The following is a 20,609-nucleotide window of genomic DNA, read 5'->3' as shown; positions in this document are numbered from 1 at the left end:
TGTGCTAGCCAGCACATCAATAATTGTCTGAATGGTAGCACATGAACCTCGTACAACAGCCGACAGCGGGTCGGATTGAGGGCCAGGAAGCACTGATGAGGAATGGACGTTTTATTGTGCAGCTTTTACATGATCGGACGGAGCTCTAATGCACTTCCCACACCTGTACATGTATGCATATTTTTTTCCCATATAAATACAGCAGAAAACTATCGGCTAATATTTGGTGGTAAATCTGATCATTTGAAAAGGTTTGTACTTTTTCAAAAGGAAAAGAAAGCAAAAGTATTAAACCCGTCGGCAATGTTTGTAATGCGGTGCGGTCGGATACAAGAAATCTCCCCGCCGGGCTGGAAGTGATCATTTACAGTTCGACCTTCATGCTCCACCCCCATAGAAGCCACCACCCATTCCCCGCACACACTCGTTCACACAGACACACAAAGCAGTTGGAGGTCCATCTCCAAGCACCACCCATATAGAGACGAATCACAAGGTCGGCTGCCGCACCGGCACCGGTGCTAGCTAGCGCCAATACACACAGCCGGGAAGGAGGAGCCGGAGCTCCAATCCAGTGCATACGGTCTAGGTGAGCCATGGAGGGAGCTCCCGTGACGGCAGCCACGGGGGTCTTGGGTCCCGTCGTAGCAAAGCTGGGTGCTTTGCTGAGCAGCGACTACAAGCTTCGCCGCCAGACTCGCAAGGACGTCAAGTCCATCAGATCCAAGCTCAAGTCGGTGCACTCTATCCTTTGGGCCATATGGGAGAAGGAGGATCTCGATGCGGAATCCAAGGTCCTGAAGAAGGAAGCACTGGATCTGGCTGCTGATATGGACGACGCCATTGATGACTTCATCCTCACGATGCAGGGCAGCCACAGAAGCAAGCGTTTGATAGAGAGGAAGATCGAAGTAAGCCCTTTCCAAGATTTCAAGAGGAGAGTAGATGACGTGTCGGCCCGGTGCCACAGCAAGTGGAAGTGGAAGGACAGGTCTGCTCAACCCTTCTCCAGCTTATTTGCATGGAGAAACACCAAATCCAGCACCCCCAGCCAACCGCCTCCACCTCCTCGTCGAGCTCCATTTGTCCGCAAGGATGTGTCAGAGCTCGTCTGTATGGATGGATGGAGGAACGAGCTCACCAGATACCTAGTAGGAGAAGAAGAGAGCACAATGGTTGAGCTGCAGCTCAAAATAGTATCCATTGTTGGAATGGCCGGTGTAGGGAAAACAACCCTTGCCAGCCTTGTTTATGGGGACGAGGAGATCGCAAATAAGTTCCAGTCCCGGTCTTTTGTATCCGTCACATCAACTCCCAACATGAAGGAGGTTCTCACAAGTATTCTCCAACAAGTAGGAGCTCAACCACCTGCTGGCACCGAAGCAAGAACAGAGGAACATATCATCCACACCATATCCAATTTCCTAGAGAACAAAAGGTGCGCAAATTTATAAAAAACATCAATTTAATTAATATCTTGAATTGTGCACGGTGACGATCAGGATTCCAGTTTGCAGATGATTTCAAGAATAAATTTGGTCAAACTGTTTGAAATTTGGTCAGCCAGTCTACTAACTATCTTATTCAACTAACTTGCCTAGGTACCTCGTAATAATTGATGACATATGGAACCGTGAACAATGGGACATCATTAGGAGACCTTTTCCAGTTAATAATCTGGGCAGCAGAATTGTCATGACAAGCCGTATTCATTCCATGCGAGGATATGATTTTGATAATAACAAGCCCTGCATCAGAATGAATCCTCAATTGAGTTTCGACAAGAGAAGGTGGCTCTATGGACCTGATAGGGAAGATGTCGCTGCTCGGATGAAGCCTGACATGGTTGGAGAAGGCTTTGATTGTGACCATCCTATTGTGCGCATGTGTGGTGGTGTCCCGTTAGCACTACTTTGCATGTTTTCAGCAATGGCAATGGTCTGTCAGCAACAAGAACAAGCAAGGGACGTGCAAGATATGATCGAATTTGAGAGGCGAGTTAAGCAAAGTGGAATCCAGAACACTCCAGGGTTCGAACCGTTGGTAGAGAGTTTGCAGCTTGGCTACAATGATCTTCCTCACCATATGTTGAAGACCTGCTTGTTGTACTGCAGTATATACCCTGAGAATTACAAATTTTACGGGGATGATTTGGTGATGCGATGGATCGCTGAAGGATTTATTTATGAACTTGATGCAGGAAAAGGTTATTTAGAAGAGCTTGGCGATAGAGGATTATTGATGCTGCTGGAGGATAAGGATGAAAAGGCCTACCAAATGAACCCCGTGATGCGGAATTTCCTTGGATGGAAATTGCGTGAAGGTAATTTCATTACTTGCAGTTCTGACATCACATCGTCATGTGCCTGTCGAATCCATCGACTATGTATGGATGATTATTCAGCTGATGGTGCGGCGGAGGGAGTGGATCCCTTGTTTGGGTTGTATTGGTCTCAGATTCGATCTCTTGTTGTTTTCGAAGGTGCTAAGACATATGTCCCTTTTGAGAAGTTGGAACATGTGCGAGTGTTGGATCTTCAATATCATCAGCGGCTTCGTGAAACCAGAAAGTATGTGCATGTTTTTGAGGATCTTGACTTTGAGGCTCTTGGGAATGATCATGTGAAGGATATATGTGGACTGCTCCGTGTGAGGCACCTATTCGGCCTAGAAGGGAAGGGAATTAGTGAGATACCACCAGAAATAGCGAGGCTGCAGTATTTGGAGACATTGCACGTAAGGCGAACTTTGATTAGAGAGCTACCCAGTGAGATTGGGGACTTACAGCAGTTGAAGACTCTAGTGATGAGTCGCAACCTAAAGCTGGCAGAGCTGCCCAGGGAGATTGGGGACCTCAAGAATTTGGAGACTCTGGACCTGAGTTACAACCAGGAGCTCACAGAGCTACCTCGCGAGATCAGGAAACTGCAGAATTTGAAGCAACTGTTGTTGACATTTATACCCGTGACGAAGTTACCAAAGGAAATGGTGGGGCTAAAAAAACTTAAAAAATTGGCATTAGATTCGGCCATCAGCGCACTACCCTGGGAAACTAGCCAACTTTCGAATTTGGAGGGAGTGGCTGAGTGCGTCCGGCAAGCTTGGAAGAACAGTGATCTTGTGTCTGAGTTCTCCGCGGAGATCCTGTCCATTCAAATGGATGCATGGACTACTGAAAGGGGTGGGCTAACTGTTGGCACAAAACACATGCACATTCCATGGTGGATCAAGGATCACTTCAACGACCTTGCCTACTTGGATATCAGGATCTGCAAACTCGAGGAGCAGGATCTGAAGATTCTGCGGGAGATGCCTAGCCTGAAAGACCTCAAGCTAAGGCTCGAAGTCGTCCCAAGAAAGCCCATAGTCATCAGCGGCGAAGGGTTCCCGAGGCTTATGTGGCTCGTTGTTGACAGCCGCGCGTCGCCAATTATCACCTTCCAGGAAGGAGCGATGCCGGAGCTGCACCGGCTCATCTTCGAGTTCCAGTTCTACGGTGGCCCACCTGCAAATAAAGACCCTCCGTGTCTGGGTATCAACCACCTCCGGAACCTCTACCATGTCGAATTCAGATGCAACGAGGAATGGTATAAAGGAGCAGCAGAGAGCAGCCCGTGTGTGAGCGCGATGATTGACGTCGTGAGGAAAGAAGCCCAGGAGCATCCCCGCTGGATCGAGATTTTGGTCTCTGGCCGAAAGAGGGAGCGTTTTCCAAGGAAGGAGAGCGCACAGGAGGTTTCCAGCAGTGATGGGAGTGGCGCTGAGATCCAGGAGGAGACCCTGGAAGCAGCGTGATCGGTTTCTTCGTTGGCGATGGAGGCGACGAGGTAATCCTTCCGTGTGGTACGTGGCTGGCTTCTCACTTTTGTAATCAAAAAATCTTGTTGGCTATTTCTTTCTTTCTTGAGGTTTTTTAACAAAAGATGTGTGCAGTCATCTTGCACTAACAATAGTACTCCATATATAATATAATACACTTACGCATGCAGTCATCTTGCAGGTTGGTTATTTCATCATCGTAAGTACCACTTTACTAGTACCTGAATCTATCTGCAACCATCTTCATGCATCTTGTATCGCCGGCCAAAAGTGACCATATACAGATGAAGCTTTCGAGGTCATATACAGACACGCATCTTGTTGTTGTTTGCCCATAACATTATATGCATGCATGCTTCCGAGTTAATCTTTTTTCTTCATTTCACTCATATTTTCGTCATGTAATAAAAATAAATAAATAGTCCATGGGGCCGAGACACTCTACCAGTATGTTGTATGCACTGTTAATTTTTTTTTCTTTTTCGGAAATGCCGTATGTACTGCATGTTATCAAAACTCTGTTATTGTGTAATAAGAATTGCGAGACTATTTGATTGTAATTGAAAGTTGAGTCTATTGTGCATCTCTTGACATATACTACCTCATCTCCAAATGTTAGAAGATTTTTAAGGCTAGTACTATTGATGCAATATATATCTTGTCCGGTCATATGTTTTTGTTCTGTTGATCCTTGCTTTTATACCTCTTGTCAAACACACAGACGAATGTAGGCAGGGTTTTATGTTATGGTAGGTAGGATATTTTTTAGGAAGGTAGGTAGGCAGGTAGGTAGTAATGGAATACTCTCGTCAAAAGGAATGATTTAGGTTCAGTTCAACAAACTATTGAAGTATTGATAACAAAACACATTAGTCAGTCACTCGGGAGGTTTTCCTTTTTTGAGCAACAGTCACTCAGGAAGTAATTAGGAATAATTAGTAGCGAGGATTACCGAAAAAGGCTTTCGTCTCGCTTTATATATAAAGCAACGACCCTCAACGATCCACGAGAATAGCAGCATCGTAGATCTGCACGCGCTGCTCAACTTCAAGCAGAGCATCACCGACGATCCACAAAGAGCCCTGAGCAGCTGGAGGAACACCACCCACTTCTGTCGATGGCGCGGTGTTATCTGCACCACGAGACGACCGTTTCGTGTTGCTGCGCTCAACCTCAGCAGCCTGGACTTAGCAGGCCAAATCAGTTCCTCCCTAGGAAACATGACCTTCCTCCAAAAGCTTGACCTTGAGTGGAATAACTTGGTTGGCCCCATACCGATCCTTGGCCATCTCCAACATCTGCACACGTTCTATCTGAACAACAACCTTCTACACGGGATAATTCCTGATTCACTTATAAACTCCTCCAAAACTAGGCCTCCTTTCAAATTCACGGGTCTCTCTAGAAACTTGCTGGTGGGTCAAATTCCTCCGACTTTAGGCTTTCTTCCAAATCTAGAATATATGTATCTTCAATCAAATCAACTCGAGGGGAGCATTCCTGATGAGCTTGGGCAATTGCAGCAATTAATTAAGAGTTAATCCTGGGCCATAATAAGCTTTCAGGTGAATTCCCACATGCCATCTTGAATCTTTCATTTTCTCTCCAAATACTAGGCTTGGAGCGTAATATGCTGGGCAAAGCATTGCCACCTAAAATCGGAGACCTTCTGCCTAATATCAAAGAACTTAACTTGGAAGGCAACACATTTGAGGGTGACATACCAGCTTCCCTAGGCAATGCTACAGGGTTGGAAGTGATAGAATTGTCAAATAACAGTTTGACCGGACGAATTCCCACTTCTTTTGGAATGCCTTTAAATCTGACCATTCTATACCTTCAGTATAACCAGCTTGAAGCGAAGGAAAGCAGAGACTGGGAATTCGTAAATGGACTGAGAAACTGTCAATCTGTGAATATGCTATCGCTGTCCAGGAATCAGCTGCAGGAGTATATCCGGCAGTTCATTGGTAACCTATCATCCCGCCTTGAGGCACTTTATTTACACGGAAACAGCTTATCAGGACAAGTACCCCAAAGTATCGGAAACCTTAGTGCCTTAACTACATTGTCACTTGGTGATAATGATTTTTTTTTGGAAATGGAGGCATGCCCCCGGCCTCTGCATCATGATGATGCATGCGACACTCTTATTAACAAACCAAAGAGTATCGTCATAAAGGTCTTACAGCTCGCAAACGGAGCAAAGCAAAGTAAAATAAGGAAAAATACATGCGGATAATGACAACCGATACGGTGATAAGAAGGATAAGCTCCCTAGACTCCTATCCTGTTATGCGAGCGCCATCCGAACCGGTTGAATATAACCCGAGTTACCATCTCCCGTTGGTTGCACCCAGTAACCAAAGGCTCCCTGGAGTCCATAGGAGTGAGTAAGGACCACGTACGGATCCAAGCTGTAGCTCTAAAGATAACCTGCAAAAAAGTTAAAGTGTGTTGTCTGTTAAAAATCATATCATTCCTGCAGTTCCATATAGCCCATAATAGCGCACATATTCCAATCCGAATACGAGCCGCAGTAATCTGTTAAACCCCAGCTAACCGCGTTCCAAACGAAGACGCAATATCTACTGGAGGATTAATATTAAAAGCTATATGAATCGTTCTCCAAAGTAACTTGGCAAGTGGGCATTCAAGAAATAAATGTTGTATTGTTTCATCTTGATCACAAAAGCAACACCGCGAATTGCCTACCCATCGCCTCTTAATTAAGTTGTCCTTTGTGAGTATCACTTGCTTGTGGACAAACCACATGAAGATTTTAATACGCAAAGGAACCTTAACCTTCCAAATGTGTAGTGACCGTGAGAGGGTGCCAGAATTAATCAGATCCATATAGAATGATTTCATCGTAAACATCCCATTCTTAGTTAACTTCCCGTGTGTTGAATCCGGCAGGTCGAAGAGTTGAACTTCTATCAATCTCCGAACCAAGTGCATCCAGGCAGTCTATCTCTCACCAACTAACACACGTCTGAACTGGATGTTTAAGGGGATAGTTTGAAGGACGATGCCTACGTAATCCTCCTTACGTTGCACAATATTATAGAGGGTAGGATATTGTACGGCCAGAGGCGTCTCTCCTAACCACGTATCTTCCCAAAATCTTGTTGACATCCCGTTGGCAACCAAGAATTTGACCCTACGAAAGAACAGATCCTTCGTTCTCATAAGTCCCTTCTAGAACGGCGAGTCAGTGGGTCTCATGGTAACCTGGGCTAGCGTTTTCGAGTGCAAATACATACGCGGGATTTGAGACCACATGCCCTCTGGCTCTGTCTCTAATCTGTACAACCATTTGCTCATGAGACATTTATTCTTAATTTCTAAATTCTCAATGCCGAGCCCCCCCTGGTCTTTAGGTCAGCAAAGGATATCCCATCGCGCGAGGCGGTATTTCCTCTTGGTCTCATCAGACTGCCAAAAGAAACGAGATCTAAAGAAATCAAGTCGCTTTCGGACCCCTTTCAGAATTTCGAAGAACGAAAGTAGAAACATCGGCATACTAGTCAGTACTGAGTTAATCAGAACTAGCCGACCTCCATATGACATAAGCTTTCCCTTCCAGCAGCTAAGTTTTTTTTCAATTCGTTCTTCAATACATTTCCATTCTTTATTGGAAAGCTTACGGTGATTGATCGGTATACCCAAGTAATTGAATGGTAAGGCACCTAATTCACATCCGAACAATTGTCTGTAAGTATGTTCCTCGGCTTTGGCCCTTCCAAAGCAGAACACCTCACTCTTATGAAAAATTAATTTTTAAGCCAGACAATTGTTCAAATAGACACAAGATAAGTTTCACATTACGTGCCTTAGCCATGTCTGTTGGGGAACGTAGTAATTTCAAAAAAATTCCTACGCACACACAAGATCATGGTGATACATAGCAACGAGAGGGGAGAGTGTTTTCTATGTACCCTCGTAGACCGTGAGCGGAAGCGTTTATCAACGCGGTTGATGTAGTCGTACACCTTCACGATCCGTCCCGATCAAGTACCGAATGTACGGCACCTCCGCGTTCAGCACACGTTCAGCTCGATAATAAATGATATTATTTATCACTAAGTTCATAATTATGTTTATGTTCCATGCTATAACTGCAATGATTCTCAAGTCTGCAATATCCACGAGGCTCGAAGGAAGACTCATATGCACGTGTGGAATAATAAACGGTAAGAAGTATTCCTAGTTTGGCCTCTAAGACTAGCTCAAGTGTTGCATGATGGTTCCGTTTTCCTGATCATGGGCATGTCTATGCCAGCAACTTTGAGGGCACAATGTTAAGAGAACATTTGTGTTGAATCGACCCGGTTTGATGTTATGCTATGAGATTCATTCGTCACAACTTAATGGTAAATACCACAGAGATGGTTAACATTTGCATGATTCCTTAGACCATGAGAGTATCGAGTTTCTTCATGCTTGCTTCATGAACTTTGGGGTTTGTTAAACGTCATCCGTAAATGGGTGGCTATTACGGCGGCTTACGGGTTCATGGAAAAGTGTGTCAAGTAACTTGATAGCTCAAGATTGGGATTTGCTCCTCCGACAATGGAGAGATATTCTCGGGCCCTCTCGGTGTTACGGTATCCATCATCGTCTGGCCAGACACAGTGTGATTTGATCACAGGGATGCCGGAACACGAAAACGAGAAAAGAGAACAAAACTAGTAACGAGGTAACAAGCAAAGTGGACAAGTTGTTGATCCACGGGGATGCAAGTAAATCTCACCTCGGGTCTTTGTAACATATCGCCAAGCAACAGGAATAGCACACGGCAACTGGAGGTTCACTCGAATATTCATTCGTGTGGGTATAGGGGTCAATATGGGTGTCCATGGCTCCGATGTTGATCATTGATCGGAAGGGGTTCCGGGTCATGTCTATACTTCACCGAACCTATAGGGTCACACACTTAAGGGTCATCTATCTGTTGAATACTAGACAAGGAGTCTGAGAGAAAATCACCGAAAAAGTTTTGGACACCGGAAAAGTTTCAGACAACGGAATCGTACCACAGAGAGAGGTCATCGGATAAGTTTCGATGATACCGAAAAGTTGTTCCGGGATATACCATTAAGTCAAATTGGTTTCGGCACATGCCTGATAATTCTTGGAGGGTGCCAGAATCATTCTGGAAGCTTTTTGGAATTTTCTGAGATAAAAACCGGAAATGTTCCGGAGCTGCTTGAACCACTTGAGATGCGTTTCGCAGATGAAAATCACTAAAACGGAATTGTTCCAGAACACGTTGAAAATTATTATGGTGGGTATTAGAAATGTTCTAAGCCCACATAAATATTTTCAGTTCGAACGGACGCTGAAAAATGTCGTCGTGAATAGTGAAAGTGCTTTTTGGGATATTTTATGGAAAGCCACCTTTTGGGGCTTTACTCAAAAGATCTAGGGATGACATGGATGGATTGGGAGGCCCTCATGGCCCCCCCCAAGGGGTGTGGCCGGCCACACTTGGGGCTCCACCTTGGAGCCCCTCTTGTTCCTTGGTTTCACTCTTATGCCCTTGAGGAAGGACTTCATTCATGTGCATTTTGGGTTTTTGTGTTAAACTACCCTACCCCTTGGGATTTCCTATAAATAGAGGTGGAGGGGCAGCCCTCCACACTCACTATTTCTCACATACAAGTGCCATGCATGATCTGGCTTCTCTCTCCCTCCCAGCGAAATGGTTTCGTAGAGCCAAAAGGCTGTCTGGGTTCCGGCAGGAACTAGTTCTGGACGGCGAAGCCCTGCCGGATAGATGATACCGTATGTGTGCAACTCTGTAGAGAGATCGTAGTTTCGGTCTTAGTTCGTGAGTGCCTCCTGAAGGGCTGTCCATGTGACCGTCCGAGTTTCGAAGGTCCTCCCGAAGGGCTGTCTGAGTGACCGTTCGAGTTTCGAAGGTCCTCCCGAAGGGCTGTGCACGACACCGTCTGAGGGACTGTTCGACCGTCTCCCGGAGGGCTGTCTAAGGAGCAGATGAGGTTATACATCCTCGTGGTTGGGAGGTTGTAAATCCTAGCTGCGGGGATCTGCACCGCCGTTCGTCATCGACTCTACTTCCCGCTGCGCTACGAGTCGGTAACGAAGAAGATCAAACCATGTATGCAGTCTCCATAGTGGTCCTGGGCTGGTGCGTAGGTCGGAAATTTTTTGTTTTCTGCTGCGTTCCCCTATAGTGGCATCAAGATCCGTGCTATGCGTAGATGCAGGTTACGATCTAGAATACATGGAGATGTATGAGTATTGCATAATATAATTTTGGAGTAGATGAGATCTATTGCTAAAAATTATTTATGCGGGTGACAGATGAATTCTGTTACCCGACGTTCTTGTTGCTTCCCTAGAATTTGCGTTTGCTCAATCTCGAGACATCATGGTGGAATTTGACAAAGTTCTGGCAATCCGTGATCCTGATTGATCATGGAAGTGCTATCAGTTCTTTGGGTTCTGCCGTAGTCAAAAGAAAGATTTAATTCGCAGATGAAAGGGCATTGCAGATATGATCTACATGGGGGTCATGCGTATGACGAAGTTTAGTATGGGGCTCGAGATTTAATTATCTTGTGTTTCATACACCCCGAGATGTTAATCTAGCAACTTGAATAATCATAATTGATGATAAAACGTTGGTAGCTGCGGTTTAAGTCGAAACCTTAGAAGCCACGAAAAACAAGTTTGCATGAACCGATTAGAGACATCTAACTTGGTTTTGCAGGAGGGTTTTTGCATGTGCATGTGATGTGGTATAGCAGTGCTCATAATAATTTGATTATGTATGAAATGACTATATGACGTAAAATTAATTAACATGACCTGCGAGTCATGATTCGGCATGATGGCTGGAGCCATATGATTGCACTTTAATGACCTGCGTGTCAACCTTAAGTAATGCATTAATTTTATACGCTATGGAGATAGCAATATTATCTGGTGCATCGACAAGGTGGTGGCAATCTTCGTGAAGGTGAACACCGACGCGAATGCCGAAGAAGAAGAAATGGAAGACTTCTCCGTCAGAAAGGGCTATACCATATCATGCTATTATGAATTGCCTGAGATGTTTATCCCTTATGATGCACCCTTCTTGATTGCGCGGTAGTCGCTTTTTATTAGGGTGATCTCTCACTTAAAATATCAAAGTAGTTAGTGTTCACCCAAGTGTAGCACCATCTGAAATTCGTATCTTTTCGGGGTGCGCCATGTACACATGAGCATGAACGAATCGAGAGGAATGAGGCGGGTGAGGCCAGACCTCGCAGCAAGATCACATGGTTGTCTTTGACGTTCAGGCAGGAGAGTCCTGAGCTCGGAACACGCCCATCGAAAGATGAACAAGAATGACATAGAGATGTGATCGGCAAGTTGGCCTACCGATTGAAATTCGTGTCATCAGTGATGAACCCGTCAATGGCATCGAATAGAAATATGGATCTTGAATGACTCTAAATCAATTATGAGAGATATTGATTTGAGTGGGAGCGCACTGTAGAATTAACATGTTTAATTCTCAGTGCAATTAATTATGAAAACTGTCTAAGTGTTTCTTGCAAAATAGTTGTAGAATAATGGCTCGCGTTTCCACTTTCCCTGTTAAAATTGAATAGCTGTTAAATATCTGGTTAAAACTTTACGATTGGTAACGTAATATGAGGATTGTCCTCAAAAGTGCCGAGAAGGACTTTGTCCTATCGCATGCTTTCCGTATCCTCCCGCTAATGCTATGGATCATGTGACTCTCGTCCTTCGATCCAAACGCTAGAATTCTGTTACGGTCAAGTGGAATATGTTTGCTTCCATGAAACCCAAACTTCGAAAGTTGGGATAGTTATATGATATTCATGGAACTGATTGTTTGCAAGTATTAGTAAAAGTGTTCACTATGCATTTGACTATTGGGAAAGGGATCCAGAAGAACGCCTGTCATATAATGAAAGGTGAATAAAACAACAACTTAAAGAGAAAGGAAGTGTCCAAAGGGTGTTAGTGTGACTTACACGCCTAGGAAGTCCGGGGCTAACACCACTCTTAAGTTGGGTGCTTCTTTTGCGAGTAGGAGAAATACTAAAAGTTAAACTGTTAGAAGTATAAAGGCAGAAAGAAAGATGACTGGAATATCCAGCTCATGTATGAATGTCATACAAGTTTTTGATGTATAAGTAGGCTGGTCAAAGATATAGTTCTTGGGAATTATGGTTAAACATGTTAATCACTAATTCTTGGGTATTGTGAGTTAATCACAAAGATACCCGCTTGATTGCATTCTGTTGCAAATCAATGTAAGAGCTACTATGGCCTAAAAAGACTAGCCAGAAATGAGGTTAAGGTATACACAGGGAACATAGTAAATGTTACTATACCTTCCATCGGTGTATTGTCGTCTATATTTATTTTCATAATTCATTTAGAGTTTTACAAACTCTAGCCCATTGCATCAGGTATCTTGCAAGAAGGTTGTTCATAAGAGAACCTTTTATGTTTGATGTTATGAATAACACAAGGGCCATATTCTCATTATGAATGAGATGTATGTTCTGAATATTGATAATAATAAAATACCTCTGGGTTTACTTTCATAATTCATTTTAGAGTTTCATACACTCTAGCCCATTGCACAATGTTTGTTGCAAAAGAGTTGTTCATAAAACCAACAATTGTTGTTAAGTATTATGAATAACATGAAGGGCCATGCTTCCATACAAGATGGGATGTATGTTATGAATATTGATGGTAATATGATACATCCATAACGCTGACGCTAAATGTCGCGAGACTATGAGAATACCACACATGTGTGGCACTACATTTGGTCACACTGGAGAAACCCGCATGGAAAAATTCCATTATGATGGATTTTGAAGTCATTTGATTTTGAATCATCTGACACTTGCAACTTTCCTCCGAAAAGTGAAGTGACTGAAATACCGTTCACAAGCCATAAGGAACGAGCAACAAACTTATTGGTGATCATACATTTTGATGTGTGTAGTTCAATAAATGTTGTTGCAAGTGGTGGATTTATTTATCTTCTGAAATGACTCAAATAGATATATGGATATTTACTTGATGAGACGTAAGTCTGGATCTTTTGAAATCATTCGAAAGGTTTTCAAAAATGAAGTAGAAGTTATTGTAACAAGAAAATTATGTTTCTGCAATTTTATTGCACAAAGGAATATTTGAGTTACATGTTTAGCGAATGTCTGATGAGTTGTGAAAGGGGTTTCATAAGTTGCACCTCCCAGAACACCACTGCAAGTGAAAAGTCCATGGAGATGTAATCTAACCATTTATGACATGGTAAGGTCAAACAAGACATAAATAAATTTGCCATTATCCCTTTTAAAATGATGCTTTAGAGGCTGCGGTTTTTACACTGAAAAGAGCTACATCGGGTCTGTTGAAATGAAGCCATGGTATGGTACTCCCAACCATGTTATATCTTTTCTTAACATTTGGAATATGGGGCTTGTGTAAAAGGTTACAAACCTATTCCAAATCAGACAAGTGCTACTTTGTAGGTTATACCAAAATGTTGGGTATTCCTCCCTCACTATACCGAGGCAAATAGTTTTGCCGTGAAACAGTGTGCTTTTTAAGAGAATGGTTCTTTCAAAAAGGTGAGTGGGAGAATAGTGCAACTCGATGAGATGAACAGTATCTTCGTCATCAGATCAAAGGAAAGAGACCTTGGAAGTAACTCCAGAGTTTCCTACTGCGACTAATACGGAAGTCTCTACAATAGAATGTATGAACTTCGGTCAAATTTGCAACTGAACCACGTAGGCAAGGCTCGTGCAAACCTCTCAGGTGCGCAAACGAGATATTGTTGTTAGACAACGTTATACCTACGATACACAAGGAAGCGTTGATGGGCCCTGACTCCGTAATTGGCTAAATGCCAATACAACCCGAGTTAGTTTCCATATAAGTAATTCAAGATTAAAACCTTGATACACCTTTCGGAAGACTTAGAGTATATCGAATATTTATGGAACTTAAAACTAATAGGGATAAAAATGTTTTATCCATAAAGCTCGACTTGTTGAAATAACAAGTTCAAGAGTTGACTACGATGAGGTTGTTTTCATCATAGCGATGCTTAAAGTCGGTTCGGATTGAACTAGCAATTAATACATATTTCAATCATGAGATATGAAACATGGATGACAATAGGATTTCCATATGATGGAAACGAAACCAAGGACATGCATGTGTTACAGTCCAAGGCATTTTGTCTATCCAGAGGATGCTAGTAAGGGTGCGAACTTCAGAGTTCCAGCGATGGATAGAAGACAGCAAAATGGAGTTGGAATCTTCGTGCTTTGATGAAATGGTCAAAGGGGTTTGACTTCATCAATGGGTAACGAAGATGCTTGTAATTCAAGAAAGTAACTGGGAGCGTAATAATATTTCTAAAAAGCTTGTGTGCTTGACACATTGTTAATTGGAAATAAATTTCTTGACACGAATTAGGACTTCTTTTGAAAATAGTTTTTTGATGAAGTGCTTAGGCTAAATAGCCTCAATATTACGCATAATGATCTATGGCGATAGATTTACCTAATATGGCTAAGCAATGAATACATATTGACAAGGTGCTAAAACCTTTTAGCATTTAAAATCGCCAAGGAGTGATTCTTGCCGAAGTCACATGGAAAGAGTTTTTGCAAGAATCAGTGTCCCAAAACACTGATGAGCAAAATACATGATGCAGATTCCACACACTTTTGTGTTTGGATTAACCATGTATTCCATGGTATGTAAAACAACCAGATATGTCCGATACTCCCAAGGTGTCGCGAGTATGGATACTAAAGTGATCAAAGTACCGATCATGGGACAACTATGAAAGATGTCATTGAGTACTAGAGTAAGTACTGATGATATGTTTTCTCGCAAGCAGAGATCATGAAGAGTTCATTGTAAAATGTTACATCGTTACAGTCTTCATCTTTTCTCCATGCGATTTTTGATTTAAGTTAAGGGTTTTGTGTAATACACAATATGGTGGCATGGTAGTTGGAAATTGTTCCCAACAGGATACTGTGGCGAATTCTATAACAAATGACTAAGTATGTTGATGCTTTAGAAGCGACAAACAAGATGTTGAATCATATAGTTCATTCATGAACTTAGTATGGTTCCAAGATGGCTTTTGTCAATGGGACACTACTACAGGTAGTTTCTCCATAACTCGGTCTGAGGAATCCAGGTTCAACCTGTGATTAACATTTATACAAAACCAAGTCCGCATAAAATATGAATTTTGTGAAAGCGTGAAAACGCGAGGATATGCAGAGATAGACACAGAGCTGAAGTTGTCAGATCTGATGGACATCAGGCTATACCACATGCGAAGCAATTTTTACACCGGCATGCCATAGGTGTAAAGTGCATTAGCATTAACTAGATTATTGACTCTAGTGCAAGTGGGAGTCTGTAGGAGATATGCCCTAGAGGCAATAATAAATGATATTATTTATCTCTGAGTTCATAATTATGTTTATGTTCTATGCTATAACTGCAATGATTCTCGAGTCTGCAATATCCACGAGGCTCGAAGGAAGACTCATATGCACGTGTGGAATAATAAACGGTAAGATGTATTCCTAGTTTGGCCTCTAAGACTAGCTCAAGTGTTGCATGATGGTTCCGTTTTCCAGATCATGGGCATGTCTATGCCAGCAACTTTGAGGGCACAATGTTAAGAGAACATTTTGTTGAATCGACCCGGTTTGATGTTATGCTATGAGATTCATTCGTCACAAGTTAATGGTAAATAACACAGAGATGGTTAACGTTTGCATGATTCCTTAGACCATGAGAGTATCGAGTTTCTTCATCCTTGCTTCATGAACTTTGGGGTTTCTTAAACGTCATCCGTAAATGGGTGGCTATTACGGCGGCTTACGGGTTCATGGAAAAGTGTGTCAAGTAACTTCATAGCTCAAGATTGGGATTTGCTCCTCCGACAATGGAGAGATATTCTCGGGCCCTCTCAGTGTTACGGTATCCATCATCGTCTGGCCAGACACAGTGTGATTTGATCACAGGGATGCCGGAACACGAAAACGAGAAAAGAGAACAAAACCAGTAACAAGGTAACTAGCATAGTGGAGAAGTTGTTGATCCATGGGGATTCAAGTAAATGTCACCTCGGGTCTTTGTAACATATCGCGAAGCAACAGGAATATCACACGGCAACCGGAGGTTCACTCGAATATTCATTCGTGTGGGTATAGGGGTCAATATGGGTGTCCACGGCTCCGATGTTGATCGTTGATCAGAAGGGGTTCCGGGTCATGTCTATACTTCACCGAACCTATAGGGTCACACGCTTAAGGGTCATCTATCTGTTGAATACTAGACAAGGAGTCTAAGAGAAAATAACCGAAAAAGTTTCGGACACCGGAAAAGTTTCGGATAGTGGAATCGTACCGCAGAGAGAGGTCATCGGATAAGTTTCAATGATACCGAAAAGTTGTTTCGGGATATACCATTAAGTCAAATTGGTTTTGGCACATGCCTGATAATTCTTGGAGGGTGCCAGAATCATTCTGGAAGCTTTTTGGAATTTTCTGAGATAAAAACCGGAAATGTTCCGGAGCTGCCGGAACCACTTCAGATGCGTTTCGCAGATGAAAATTACTAAAATGGAATTGTTCCAGAACGCGTTGAAAATTATTATGGTGGGTATTGGAAATGTTCTAAGACACATAAATATTTTCATTTCGAACGGACGCTGAAAAATGTCGTCGTGAATAGCGAAAGTGCTTTTTGGGATATTTTATGGAAAGCCACCTTTTGGGGCTTTACTCAAAAGATCTAGGGATGACATGGATGGATTGGGAGGCCCTCATGGGGGCCCCCCAAGGGGTGTGGCCGGCCACACTTGGGGCTCCACCTTGGAGCCCCTCTTGTTCCTTGGTTTCACTCTTATGCCCTTGAGGAAGGACTTCATTCATGTGCATTTTGGGTTTTTGTGTTAAACTACCCTACCCCTTGGGATTTCCTATAAATAGAGGTGGAGGGGCAGCCCTCCACACTCACTCTTTCTCACATACAAGTGCCATGCATGATCTGGCTTCTCTCTCCCTCCCAGTGAAATAGTTTCGTAGAGCCAAAAGGCTGTCTGGGTTCTGGCAGGAACTAGTTCTGGACGGCGAAGCCCTACCGGATAGATGATACCGTATGTTTGCAACTCTATATAGAGATCGTAGTTTCGGTCTTAGTTCGTGAGTGCCTCCCGAAGGGCTGTCAGTGTGACCGTCCGAGTTTTGAAGGTCCTGCCGAAGGGCTGTCCGATTGACCGTTCGAGTTTCGAAGGTCCTCCCGAAGGGCTGTCCACGACACCGTCTCCCGGAGGGACGTCTAAGGAGAAGATGAGGTTATACATCCTCGCGGTTGGGAGGTTGTAAATCCTAGCTGCGGGGATCTGCACCGCCGTTCGTCATCGACTCTACTTCCCGCTGCCCTACGAGTCGGTAACGAAAAAGATCAAACCATGTATGCAATCTCCATAGTGTTCCTGGGCTGGTGCGTAGGTCGATTTTTTTTTGTTTTCTGCTGCGTTCCCCTACAAATACCTAGTTCAATCTTGTTACCGGCAAGTCTCTTTACTCGTTCTGTAATGCATCATCCCGCAACTAACTCATTAGTCACAATGCTTGCAAGGCTTATAGTGATGTGCATTACAGAGAGGGCCTAGAGATACCTCTCCGATACACGGAGTGACAAATCCTAATATCGATCTATGCCAACTCAACAAACACCATCGGAGACACCTGTAGAGCATCTTTATAATCACCTAGTTACTTTGTGACGTTTGATAGCGCACAAGGTGTTCCTCCAGTATTCGGGAGTTGCATAATCTCATAGTCTGAGGAACATGTATAAGTCATGAAGAAAGTAGTACCAATGGAACTGTAACGATCATAATGCTAAGCTAAGGAATGGGTCTTGTCCATCACATCATTCTCCTAATGATATGATCCCGTTCATCAAGTGACAACACATGTCTATGGTTAGGAAACATAACCATCTTTGATAAACGAGCTAGTCAAGTAGAGGCATACTAGGGACACTTTGTTTTGTCTATGTATTCACACATGTACTAAGTTTCTGGTTAATACAATTCTAGCATGAATAATAAACATTTATCATGAAATAAGGAAATAAATAATAACTTTATTATTGCCTCTAGGGCATATTTCCTTCAGTCTCCCACTTGCACTAGAGTCAATAATCCAGTTCACATCGCCATGTGATTTAACACCAATAGTTCACATCACCATGTGATTAACACCCATAGTTCACATCGCCATATGACCAACACTCAAAGGGTTTACTAGAGTTTGTAATCTTAGTTCATATCGCCATGTGATTAACACCCAAAGAGTACTAAGGTGTGATCATGTTTTGCTTGTGAGAGAAGTTTAGTCAACGGGTCTGCCATATTCAGATCCGTATGTATTTTGAAATTCCTATGTCAACAATGCTCTGCACGGAGCTACTCTAGATAATTGCTCCCACTTTCAATATGTATCCAGATTGAGACTTAGAGTCATCTGGATTAGTGTCAAAATTTGCATCGACGTAACCATTTACGACGAACCTTTTGTCACCTCCATAATCGAGAAACATATCCTTATTCCACTAAGGATAATTTTGACCACTGTCCAGTGATCTACTCCTAGATCACTATTGTACTCCCTTGCCAAACTCAGTGTAGGGTATACAATAGATTTGGTACATAGCATGGCATACTTTATGGAACCTATGGCTGAGGCATAGGGAATGACTTTCATTCTCTTTCTATCTTCTGCCGTGGTCGGGCTTTGAGTCTTACTCAATTTCACACCTTGCAACACAGGCAAGAACTCCTTCTTTGACTGTTCCATTTTGAACTACTTGTTGTATCATATAGGATTGACAAAACCTTCTTGTTGTATCATATACAACTCTTTTTTAAGAAATCCATTAAGGAATGCAGTTTTGACATCCATTTGCCAGATTTCATAAAATGTGGCAGTTGCTAACATGATTCGAACAGACTTAAGCATTGCTACGAGTGAGAAAATCACATCGTAGTCAACACCTTGAACTTGTCGAAAACCTTTTTGCGACAATTCGAGCTTTGTAGATACTAACACAACTATCAGCGTCCGTTTTCCTCTTGAAGATCCATTTATTCTTAATGGCTTGCCGATCATCGGGCAAGTCAACCAAAGTCCATACTTTTTTCTCATACATGGATCCCATCTCAGATTTCATGGCCTCAAGCCATTTCATGGAATCTGGGCTCATCATCGCTTCCTCATAGTTCGTAGGTTCGTCATGGTCAAGTAACATGACCTCCAGAATAGGATTACCGTACCACTCTGGTGCGGATCTTACTCTGGTTGACCTACGAGGTTCGGTAGTAACTTGATCTGAAGTTACATGATCATCATCATCATTAGCTTCCTCACTAATTGTTGTAGGAGTCACAGGAATAGATTTCTGTGATGAACTACTTTCCAATAAGGGAGCAGGTACAATTACTTCATCAAGTTCTACTTTCCTCCCACTCGCTTCTTTCTAGAGAAACTCCTTCTCTAGAAAGGATCCATTCTTAGCAACGAATATCTTTCCTTCGGGTCTGTGATAGAAGGTGTACCCAACAGTTTCCTTTGGGTATCCTATGAAGACGCATTTCTCCGATTTGGGTTCGAGCTTAATAGGTTGAAACTTTTTCACATAAGCATCGCAACCCCAAACTTTAAGAAATGACAGCTTAGGTTTCTTGCCAAACCATAGTTCATACGGTGTCATCTCAACGGATTTAGATGATTCCCAATTTAACGTGAATCTAGCTATCTCTAATGCATAAACCCAAAAACGATAGTGGTAAATCGGTAAGAGACATCATAGATTGCACTATATCCAATAAAGTACGGTTATGATATTCGGACACACCATTACGTTGTGGTGCTCCGGGTGGCATGAGTTTGTGAAACTATTCCATATTGTTTGAATTGAAGGCCAAACTCGTAACTCAAATATTTGTCTCCGCGATCAATTCGCAGAAAGCTTTATTTTCTTGTTACGATGATTCTCCACTTCTCTCTGAAATTCTTTGAACTTTTCAAATGTTTCAAACTTGTGTTTTATCAACTAGATATACCCATATCTGCTCAAATCATCTATGAATGTTAGAAAATAATGATACCCGCCGCGAGCCTCAACACTTATCGGACCGCATACATCAGTATGTATTATTTCCAACAATTCAGTTGCTCGCTCCATTGTTCCAAAGAATGGAGTCTTAGTCATCTTCCCCATGAGGCATGGTTCGCAAGCATCAAATGATTCATATTCAAGTGATTCCAAAAGCCCATCAGCATGGAGTTTTTTCATGCGCTTTACACCTATATGACCTAAACGGCAGTGCCACAAATAAGTTGCACTATCATTATTAACTTTGTATCTTTTGGCTTTAATATTACGAATATGTGTATCACTACGATTGAGATCCAACAAACTATTTTTATTGGGTGTATGACCATCGAAGGTTTTATTCATGTAAACAGAACAACAATTATTCTCTGACTTTAAATGAATAATCGTATTGCAATAAACATGATCAAATCATATTCATGCTCAACGCAAACACCAAATAACATTTATTTAGGTTCAACACTAATCCCAAAAGTATAGGGAGTGTGCAATGGTGATCATATCAATCTTGGAACCACTTCCAACACACATCGTCACTTCACCCT

The 20,609-nt window shown here is 42.6% G+C and overlaps 1 protein-coding gene across 3 annotated transcripts; it reads left to right on the top strand.

Annotated features, from left to right (window-relative positions):
* Positions 1–337: 337 nt before the first annotated feature.
* On the top strand, positions 338–4,368 carry LOC123083626 (disease resistance protein Pik-1-like). 3 transcript variants are annotated; one of them, XM_044505615.1, is made up of 4 exons: positions 338–1,438; positions 1,602–2,323; positions 2,483–3,843; positions 4,001–4,368. In XM_044505615.1, the coding sequence occupies exons 1-3, from the start codon at positions 597–599 to the stop codon at positions 3,793–3,795; spliced, it is 2,877 nt and encodes a 958-aa protein (XP_044361550.1). In that variant the 5' UTR covers positions 338–596; the 3' UTR covers positions 3,796–3,843; positions 4,001–4,368. The 3 variants fall into 3 exon arrangements, with proteins under 3 accessions (XP_044361550.1, XP_044361549.1, XP_044361548.1); XM_044505614.1 differs by having other exon boundaries at positions 1,602–3,827; XM_044505613.1 differs by having other exon boundaries at positions 1,602–3,843.
* Positions 4,369–20,609: the final 16,241 nt, after the last annotated feature.

This window comes from Triticum aestivum, chromosome 4A (genome assembly GCF_018294505.1).
Source record: "Triticum aestivum cultivar Chinese Spring chromosome 4A, IWGSC CS RefSeq v2.1, whole genome shotgun sequence".
Taxonomy (NCBI): domain Eukaryota; kingdom Viridiplantae; phylum Streptophyta; class Magnoliopsida; order Poales; family Poaceae; genus Triticum; species Triticum aestivum.
This window is presented reverse-complemented; position numbering and strand designations above follow the sequence as displayed.